Source organism: Fragaria vesca, linkage group LG3 (assembly GCF_000184155.1).
Source record: "Fragaria vesca subsp. vesca linkage group LG3, FraVesHawaii_1.0, whole genome shotgun sequence".
In the NCBI taxonomy this organism is placed as follows: Eukaryota; Viridiplantae; Streptophyta; class Magnoliopsida; order Rosales; family Rosaceae; genus Fragaria; species Fragaria vesca.
Window position 1 is genome coordinate 6189477 of NC_020493.1, and position 11173 is coordinate 6200649.

The 11173-nt window shown below is 39.3% G+C and overlaps 2 protein-coding genes across 2 annotated transcripts in view; one reads left to right on the forward strand and one right to left on the reverse strand.

The window, feature by feature from the left end:
• Nucleotides 1-4807: 4807 nt before the first annotated feature.
• Nucleotides 4808-8895, forward strand: LOC101291414 (LRR receptor-like serine/threonine-protein kinase GSO1-like). Its single transcript, XM_004295482.1, has 2 exons — nucleotides 4808-8225; nucleotides 8318-8895. Exons 1-2 carry the CDS (start codon nucleotides 4808-4810, stop codon nucleotides 8683-8685), a joined length of 3786 nt encoding a protein of 1261 aa, XP_004295530.1. The 3' UTR covers nucleotides 8686-8895.
• Nucleotides 8896-9717: 822 nt separating this feature from the next.
• Nucleotides 9718-11173, reverse strand: part of LOC101300513 — a 2532-nt gene continuing 1076 nt past the window's right edge. The window contains exon 3 of the mRNA XM_004293838.1: nucleotides 9718-9939. Coding sequence (XP_004293886.1) covers nucleotides 9923-9939 — 17 coding nt within the window. The 3' untranslated portion in view covers nucleotides 9718-9922. The remainder of the gene's footprint in view (nucleotides 9940-11173) is intronic.

The window sequence follows — 11173 nt, forward strand, 5'->3', positions numbered from 1 at the left end:
AAACTCCAGCAGCTTCCCCGACCACTTTCCATCCCCGACGAGTCCGTTCTTTTCCAGTTTTCCAGCGAGATCACCCAAAACTTCAAATAAAGTCGATCTCGCCCGAAAACTGGAATTCGGCGGACTTGACGAGGATGAAAAGTGGTCGGGGAAGCTGCTGGAGTTCGCTGGGGTGGAGGCGCGCCCTCACGCGGGGCCATACGGTGGCGAACGGACGGAAATCCACACCGTTTTACGGTGTAGACGTCCGCACCTGAGAATGCCTATATATATATATATATATCGAAGATGAGATGAGATTATTTTCCACTTTAATTATATATTGTTATGTGTGAGCATTATATTTCCGGTGTCGTTCAAATTGTAAAGGAAGTGAAATAGTTATTAATGCACTCTTTATTAAATGGTGTTTTTTTAGAATGCCTAAGTAATTATGTAGAGACTTCTAATTAATATTATTTTAGGATGTTCATACACTATGCAATTTAGGTGTAATGTTTTCCTCCTTGTATTTTGTTGTTTTATTAATGATTATGGCATGAACTTCTTATATTTTGTTGTTTCATTAATGATTATAACGTGGGAACTCCCTTTTTATACATAAGAAGTGTTGGGGCAAAAGTGCTCAACAATCACTCTCTAGGAAATAGTTGATATGAATTACCAAGCCTAAAAAACTGAATTAGTCATGCTGATGCTGTCAAACTTAGTTGGGCCGCCAATATCCAGTCACTTGGATCAAAGAGAGTATCAAAGAAAAAAGAGATTTGGGTTTGGCTGATCCAAAATTCTAAACTTGATCAGCCTAAATTGCATTTCTGGCAGTACTCTGAAAATTCCAACCACCAAAACCACCCACCCTAGGCTCTTTTGCTTTCGGAAGTTCTGACCGAGAAAAGTTCTCAAGGATGACGAAGGTCTGCCTATATAGAAAGGAAAATAAGATGACGACCAAAAAATTGAAGTTGGTGAAGGTGCTCTAGTTAGCTCTTTCCCAAAATGCCACAGATGATGATCATATATGCGCGCTTTTGGTCCATCAGCTCCATAATCGATCAGACTCGAGACTCTGAAGCTTTCCAGACCTGTCAAATTGGCCTAATATATGCTTCTGTTTCAATTAACCTACTCCCCGATCGATCATCATGTAAATCTCCACACTTTTTACAGTTTTACAACTTATACAATTATGAATTACAACAAAGCCATGTGATACGAAGATATCGAAGATAATATATCTTAGGATGTCGACAAGAACCAAAGGTCTGTATATATATAATTTCAATTCTTTCAAATAATTGTGTAAAGGAATAATTGTAATAATATTTTGGCAGTGAGAAATGTTGGTCGATCTCTTAGCAAGTTCACACGTACCTCTCGTATATCTGTTCTGCAGCTAATATATATTTAGCCTCGTCTTCAAATTGACACACAGATTTCAATGTCACATATACAATTTGGTCTGCCATGATGTGACATAATACCAAAAGGTCTGCATGTCAAACATGAAATTCCAAGTATATATTTGGAAAACGAACAAGAATCATAATTAGATAGTTGAATTTATAAGTTCATGTACATTATTTGGACGTTGCAGAAAAATTTAGAGACTATTCGTGAATTTTATTCCATAATTATATATGAATTGGATATATTGTGAATAGGGTCTGATGGCTTTGAAGAGTTTAAGTAACTTTTAAGTATGATCCATCTCTGTCCTATTCCTCTTGGACAAAGCACATATATGCATCCAACTTCTACAAAACATGTCATCAGTTTTGTATTTGTCTAACTACTCATTCCTTCCTCCTATCTTTCACCACCATGGTCGTGATTCTAACGTATATATATATCACAGAGCATGACTTACTAAACCATTTCATATGGGGGAATCTGATGCTAGTTAATTAGTTTGTAGTAATTAATTGATGAAAAGATAATACTCCTCATCTGATCTATATCTTCAAGTAATAATCTATCCGTGAGTGTAGATTTTGGAAGTATTACCTCAGCACACTGTCACGGATGGTCATGAACTTGTTGAACATTTTGGTTGACAAATCAAGAAGCTAGCTAGGAAGAAAACGACCGGGATCGACTTCTTTGTTAGCTAGTTTGTTTGTTTAATGGCATGCATCCAAGCTCGATAATAGTTCATAGCTATATAGTATATATAGACTTTTCTCAGAGATCACATATACGTTAAGGACCATTTAGATTGAGTTCATAGTATCAAACAATCGTTATGATCACGTACATACGTATCCATTCATCACAAAAATAATATATTGAACTAGCTAACCGATCTGGCTCATATCTAAAGTGAGATCATACTTATTTATAAATTTATATAAATTTTATAAAATCTACTTCCTCTAAATGATCTATATGTACTCGATCGATATAAAGTACTTGAACTCTGAAACTTCCCACGTCGAATCAATATGATACTAGCTAGAAGAGGTTTTGTGTAAACCCTAATCGATATATGATGTGGGTAAAAGTATACACTATGATACTATGATCAGCTAGGTAGCAGATCTTCCCAAGGCTTGGATGAGGCAAAAGGTTCACATGGTTTTTCCGATCGACGTCAGAGGTTCACATGGTGTTATAGATCGACATGCAGTGATGCATAGGCGGAACTCGATCTCTCTGCAGTGGTGTAGGATATGGGGGCTTAATAGTTAATTGTTTGGATGAATTATTACTTGGACGTTAGGGTGGAAACAGGTAAGAGTTATATCACAACACTGCGGTACTGCTTGCTTCATTATTTTTGCTAGGGTTTTCACTGCTCACCAACTTTCTATGGGGTGGGAAAGAAGAATAGAATTGAGTGGTTGTTTACCAAATAAAAACAACAAAAGCCATTGTAATTTGCTTGCTCATATGAACTTCTATATACTTATATTACCTGCATGCGTAGCTATTTTGGTGTTCCTAAACTCGATTCGAGTTATATATAATGTTGATGGACATGGCCTACTATGAAAAACACACTAGTCTGCTGATGATGAAACCCTCGAAGTTGAATAGCCAGAGGAGACGTAGTTGATTATAAAGATAATGATAAGATGTTTGATTAATCGATTTAGGTGCAAGAGAAAGGAACAGATTAAGTTACAAGGACCCCATATAGATTATATCTACACGAATTATGAAAATGATTAACAGCTTGTCCATATAATTTGATGAAGCAGGTTGGAGTTAATTTGTTTGCATGCACGAATTGAAGAAGTGTATAAGATATATAATGTGTTGATTAAGATATAACAAAGCTTTGCATAATTGAGTAGTGGGGCAAAGACATAACATACTCGTAATCACTTGGAGTAACACATAGGGTTATCATGCAAACCAAGCTTATCAAAACAACTACGAATCTCCACAACAGGACATGAGGATTCGGTAGCTCAAACCCAATAGACCATGACATAAACTATAAAGTACTATTCACTTTTTCAAAGGGTATGATCGATACATTATGCCTCAAGCAATGATCTGTTACAAGCAGATATTCGATTAGTTTAACTTGAGGAATCACATTAGTTTTCCTACCTGGCGCATTTGTTTTAATAATGTCCTCTGAGCTTCATTTTTGTTAGAATTGTGTTTCGTCTTTCAGAATCAAGAGTTAGATCTTTAATAGTGTAGACATATTTAGTATATATCCCACGATTATACACAAACATTTCGTATGTCATAAATTCAACTCAATAGCAATCATTTTTAATGTAATTACAAAGATAGTACTTTTGAAATGGCGATCTAAACATTTAACGATTCAAATTATGTAACTCAAATAAGATAACTAACTTTGATTTATAAAACTAACTTAGTTCACTCTAAAATACTCATCATACAATACAATACAATACTGCATAATTGGCAAAAAAAAGAACAAAAGGAATCGGTAGAAGAAATTTGATCGGGATATTTATTCTTAATCTGTGATTGAAAAGCAGATATAATGCAGTTCATAAGTATAATTAGTTGGGTTACGTGGGGAATGACAAGGGTTTTGGGGACTAGTCTACTCTATTTGACTTCGTATTCATTCCAATTGTTGTTTGAAGTGTTCATACATTAAAAATGGAAATCCAACCGCGCACTTTCACAGTAGGGTTCGTCTTCTTCATTTTTGAACCAAACACACCCAAATTCAGAAACCCACGACATTCGTCCCTTGTCGGTCACCCAACTACTGTATCTTCTCCATGTAAGCAGCCCCATATCTTCTTCAACTTCACCTTCAATCTACCACAAAACCCAGCTCACTCCCTCTCTGTTTATATCTTTCTCTATCTTCACTACAATACCTTCTCCCTTTCTTATTCTCTGACATTTCTTGTACCTATTCTCATTCCCATTCCTTGATTCTAAAAAACCAATTTCCTCTCTGACCCAGTTTGACCTTCATCTCTATCTCTATATTTAAGACTACACTGTTGTTTGTAGAGCTGACAAAACTTGTGGCCTTATTGATATGGTTGTTTCCAATTCTAGTCTTATCTCTTGAAATCACCAATTCTTAGCTAGGTCTCATCAGAACCTCCCCAAGTTTCCAATGCATGCAATTACCACCTTTCAATTTTGTACACTTCAAGAACCATATATAGCTTCTCATAGTTACCCTATTCTCAAACCCAAGACCAACATTCAACCACCATTTCCACCACCCCAAGTATTTATTACTGCCTTCAATTCCGTCACCAACCTTAGCCCTTTGATGAGTTTGAGCCGTTCTTGTATATGAATGCCACAGTTGCTCTGTTTTTCACTCTGTTCTGAATGAAACAGAGCAATGGCTTCAACAACAACAACAACAACAAAGATGTCATCTCTACCGCTTCTTCTCATTCTCCTTGTCATTTCTTCTATTCTTGTTGAGGCAGAGCTCGACAGCAACACGACTCTAAAAGTTCTTTTGAAGGTGAAGAAGTCGTTTTTGGAAGACCCAACATCCGAAACAGCCTTGCATGGATGGTCTGAAAGCAACCCGAATTTCTGTACTTGGAGAGGAGTGACATGCGGGTCTGACTCGGTCGGTGACTCGCTCCAAGTGACCGGACTCAACCTCTCCGACTCGTCACTCGGAGGGTCGATATCTCCCCAACTCGGTAGTTTGAAGTACCTGCTCCACCTCGACCTCTCTTCTAACGGCCTCAAGGGTCCCATTCCACCAGCCCTCTCAAACCTCTCTTCCTTGGAATCTTTGCTCCTCTTCTCCAACCAACTCGGTGGCCCCATCCCGAGTGAACTCGGCTCGCTGACGAGTCTCCGAGTCATGAGAATCGGTGACAATGAGCTAACCGGGTCCATTCCGGCCTCATTTGGTAACCTTGTGAATTTGGTCACTCTTGGGCTCGCGTCATGTGGTCTCAGCGGTCCAATACCGCCCCAACTCGGCCGGCTCGATCAGCTGGAGAATTTAATCCTCCAGCTGAACCAACTCGAGGGTCCAATCCCGGCCGAGTTGGGAAACTGCACTAGCCTCACTGTGTTCACAGCTGCTCAAAATAAACTCAACAGCTCGATTCCCCGGGAATTGGGCCAGCTCACCAATCTGCAGCTACTCAATTTGGTCAACAACAGCCTCTCCGGCGAGATACCGAGTCAACTCGGTGGGATGAGTCAACTCGAGTACCTGAATTTGATGGGGAACCAACTGGAGGGTGCAATACCAAAGTCCTTGGCTCAATTGGGCAATCTTCAGAATCTTGATTTGTCTGTTAACAAGCTCACAGGAGGAATCCCAGAGGAACTAGGTAACATGAGTCAGCTGGTTTACTTGGTTTTGTCCAACAACAATCTCTCTGGTGTTGTACCAAAGACTATATGCTCCAATGCAACAAGTTTGGAGCACTTGATGATATCTGATGCTCAAATTTTCGGCGAAATCCCTGCTGGGCTGAGCCAGTGTCAATCCCTGAAGCAACTTGACTTGTCCAACAATTCAATGAATGGATCAATTCCACTTGAGCTTTATAGCTTGGTGGAGTTAACTGACCTCTTGCTCCACAACAACAGCTTGGTTGGTTCAATTTCTCCTTATATAGGCAACCTCAGCAATCTTCTGAGTCTTGTTTTGTATCACAACAATTTGCAGGGTCCTCTGCCGAAAGAAATTGGTATGCTTGGGCAGCTTGAGATTTTGTATCTCTACGATAACCAGCTCAGTGGTGAAATACCAATTGAGATTGGAAATTGTTCGAGTTTGCAGATGATTGATTTCTATGGAAACAAGTTCAGTGGGGAGATTCCGATCACTATTGGGAGGCTCAAGGATTTGAACTTTCTTCATATCAGGCAGAATGAGCTAGTGGGTGAGCTTCCTGCCACATTGGGAAACTGTCATCAACTAACTATCCTGGACTTGGCGGATAACCATTTGTCTGGTGGCATTCCTATTACATTTGGGTCTCTTCAAGCAATGGAGCAGTTCATGCTGTACAACAATTCACTTGAAGGTAATCTTCCTGAAACATTGGTTAATATGGTGAATTTGACTAGAGTGAATCTGTCAAAAAACAAATTGAATGGAAGCATTGCTGCATTGTGTAGCTCGAATTCATTCCTTTCTTTTGATGTCACTGACAATGCATTTGATGGTGAGATTCCTCCCCATCTGGGTAATTCAACCTCCCTTGAGAGGTTGAGATTGGGGAACAACCAGTTTACGGGTCCAATCCCGGTGACATTGGGAAAAATCAGTGAGCTATCGCTGCTAGATGTGTCAGGGAATTCACTCACCGGATCCGTGCCAGCTGAGTTTTCATCCTGCAAGAAACTGTCCCATTTTGATTTGAACAACAACCTTCTGTCTGGCACTATCCCAGTATGGCTTGGAAGTTTGCCTCAGCTAGGAGAATTGAAGCTTTCCTCGAATCACTTCACAGGGACACTTCCCCAAGAGTTGTTCAATTGTTCTAAACTGCTAGTGCTTTCTTTGAATGACAATTTGCTCAATGGAACCCTCCCTGCTGAGATTGGTAACTTGGATTCTCTTAATGTCTTAAACCTCAACCACAACCAATTCTCGGGACCAATCCCTCCAGCCATTGGGAAGCTAGGCAATCTCTATGAGCTTAAGCTCTCACAGAACAGCTTTGATGGTGACATACCCTATGAGGTCGGACAACTCCAAAATCTTCAGAGCATGTTAGACCTCAGTTACAATAAACTGAGTGGTCAGATCCCGGCCTCTATTGGGACACTCTCAAAACTTGAGGCACTTGATCTATCTCACAATCAACTTAATGGAGAAGTCCCCTCTACTATTGGTGCGATGAGTAGCTTGGGAAAGCTTAATCTCACTTACAACAATCTGGAAGGAAAACTAAGCAAGCAACTCTCACACTGGCCAGCCGAGGCCTTTGTAGGGAATTTACATCTTTGTGGGAACCCTCTTGGTAGCTGCAATGGCAGCAAGAACCAGTCAGGTCCAAATGAAGCGACTGTGGTCGTCATCTCTGCATTATGCACATTAGCTGCAATTGCTCTGCTAATATTTGGAGCTGCTTCTTTCTTGAAACACAAGCGAGAAGCTTTTAGAAAATCCAGTGAAGTGAACTATGTGTACTCATCGAGTTCTTCTCATACTAAGCGGAGACTGCTATTTTCAAATGGTTCTGTCAAGCCAGATTTCAAGTGGAAAGATATCATGGACGCCACCAACAATCTAAGTAAAGAGTTTGTGATTGGATCAGGAGGATCAGGAGTAGTGTACAGAGCTGAATTGGCTACTGGAGAAATTGTGGCAGTGAAGAAGATTTTGTACAAGGATGACCTTATGTCAAATAAAAGCTTCACAAGGGAGATTAAGACGCTTGGGAGGATAAGGCACAGGCATTTAGTGAAGCTAATGGGGTACTGTAGCAACAAAGGAGCAGGCTCCAATCTGCTGATCTATGAGTACATGGAAAACGGAAGCGTATGGGATTGGATACACCAAGAACAAGTTAACAGCAAGAAGAAGAGCCTTGATTGGGAAGCAAGGTTAAAGATTGCAGTTGGGCTAGCTCAAGGAGTGGAGTATCTCCACCATGACTGTGCGCCAAAGATCATTCACAGGGACATCAAATCCAGCAATGTCTTGCTAGACTCGAATATGGAGGCACATCTTGGGGATTTTGGCCTTGCCAAGACACTCGATGACAACTTTGAGTCTAACACAGAATCAAATACATGGTTTGCTGGATCCTATGGTTACATAGCACCAGGTACTAAACTTTTTTGCTTTGCATTACTGTTTCTAATTATTTCATATTAGGAATTTTGGGTGGATTTCTAACAAAATTTCATTTGATTTCAGAGTATGCATATTCGCTCAAGGCCACAGAAAAGAGTGATGTCTACAGCATGGGAATTGTGTTAATGGAGATTGTCAGCGGAAAAATGCCGACAGACACGTCTTTCGGAGTGGAGATGGACATGGTGAGATGGGTGGAGACGCATATTGAAATGCAAGGTCATGCTCGTGAGGAATTGATAGACCCTGCACTGAGACCACTCTTATCCGGGGAAGAATCTGCAGCGTTCCAAGTGCTGGAGATAGCACTGCAGTGCACAAAGACCAGCCCGGCAGAGAGGCCTTCATCACGGGAAGCTTGTGATCAGCTACTACATGTTTTCAATCATAGGATGGCGGAGTTTGATAAGACGAACATAGATAAGGTCTGATATCAGATTACGTACAGGTCTGATATCAGATTACGTACAGGTCTGATATCAGAATAAGTACACTGAGGTTTAGTTTTGGCCAGCAACTATCATGTATTGTTGAAGCCACAATTGTAAGCAGCCAGAATATAAGTTCTCTTGAGGCAAGTGTCAATGATTGTTTGTAAGAGTTTATTATATTTATGATCAATGGTTTTGTTTTCAGTTTTCACCATTGTATTTCTGCAATTTTGGTTTCTGTATGTTTCTCCTCAACGATACTACTACTGGCAATTGGCCCTCGAAATAAATTAAATTTAACTAGACCTCCATTTAAGCAATCAAAGACAAAGATTTAGTACTATAATTCAAAACTCAGTGTTGCAGCTGCAGATCAACAATAGCACACAAAAAACCCAAAAGTGAAGGCTTGGGGAGCTGGTATCTTTTCCTTACCAATTCAGCTTTAAACAAACTAAACAGTTGGTCAAACTGCTTCTGAAAGCTCTAACTAAAAGGTTATCCATATTTAAGATGTATACTTTGCTGATGTATTATAAGAAATAGCACCTTCACATAGAATGGCCTGACTAAACCACTTCACAAATTAATACCTGACACACCCACCTCACAAAAGAAAAAAAGAAAACCTGTAGTCAGTGATTTGCAGATGTTTTCGTCGTTTATCCCATTCCCATGTATGCATACTATATGCTGTACCACACCAATACCAACACTGAATTCACAATACTTTTCCTTTCAGCAATGCTTTTATGTTATTTTCATATATCAACTAATCAACCTTTGAGGGGCATGAACTACATATTAATACCAAAATTTCTCTCTTCCTTGACACCATCTTAATCCTGATTTTATATACTTCAAGAACTATAGCTTTAGCACCATCATCAAATTTTCTTATTAATAGATACATCGATATATAACTAAACTAATAGCTACTTGAGCTTTGCATATCATACGAAGCACAATCTATACCCCGTTGCAAAAATGACAGCCCTGTTTTTAGAAATACATTGTAGCTCGCGAGAATAATGAATCATTCCATTTATTAATAATGCACTGGGCAGTGTGTTCATCTTTGCAAAATTTATAACAAAGCTTATGCATCTCAAAAAGGTCAGGAAAGTTTCAACTTGCAAACATATCAACATTACATAGAAAGCAGAAAAGTGCCTACAACTTGAATGTCCAAAGGTATCTCAGGACTGGAACATGCCACAATAAACCCAGATGCAAGTTATTCATCATCTTCATCTGTAAATCAGAATAAGAAACTAGAGTAACCATATGAAAGATACATCTACAGAGACTAAATGAGAATAACAATAATATAGCTTCATTTTCACTAATTAATTAGAAAAGAAAAGGAAAACGTAGTAGGAGCACTGGCATTGTTAAAGAATACAATTGTACACACACACACACAACCGAATAGAAAACCCATAAAAGTGAGGAGTCAATTAGAATACTACACAGTAATTAACAACAAGTTTACAAGCCTTTTGCTCCTGCTAGATTTCCTAGATCAACTGACCTGATTAAGTTTCTTCAAGCTTAAAAGCATATGGATATGAACGTAATTAGGAGTTGGGATAGCATTTGAAAAATAAAAGAATGATGGACAGGAATCAGATAAATGGACATAATAGAAGAGGATGGAGAGCAAAACTCCTATCATGTCATGAGTACAAGGTTTGAGGATAATCTTGTAGAAGCAATAATCCCAAATATCACTACACTTTCTAAGCACGTGGAAGTGGGAAATGATCCATGTAAAAGATTATAGACCTACGATAGCACAATATAGGCAATGAAAAGGGAAAACTTAACAATTAAAGAGAAACCATATACATGAAGGCGACCAAATAAAAAGAGTTTGCAACCTAATCAGAACCTTGTACAGTTTCAGTTTCATATAGATTTGCTATCTAATCTTCGTTTACCTAGCTGCCTATTGCTAAAACTTCCAGCGCTAATCCTAGCTACACTACCCGAAGTAGAAAAACCTAATCCCGGCAAAAAGCCTTGCAAGAGTTCTTTCTTTCAGACCCTCAAGTCACTGGCAGCCGCTCGCCACAAGCAAGCCCTTCCCCATCAAGTAGAGTAGCCTTGAATAGCTCTCTTCTCCCTCTTTCTTTTCGCGTACTCCTCTGTCTCTTTCCTCTATTCTCTCTTTAGAGTTTCCGAAACAAAAGTAATCTCCAAAATCACAACTAACACAAAGCATCTCATAGCAGTAAGATCCTAGCATCATATACACAAATCTTAACCTTCGCCTTCAAGAATATCATGGGTTGAATCATGAACTAGATAGCCATACTAAAAGGAAGAAATGAAATCCAGGGATTCCTGGTTAGAAATATCAAGATAGTCTGTTCAATTCACACTAGAAAAGACCTACATTTACAGGGTGCAACACACCTTAGCTCGAGAGAGAGAGAGAGAGAGAGAGAGAGAGAGAGAGAGAGAGAGAGAGAGAGAGACGACA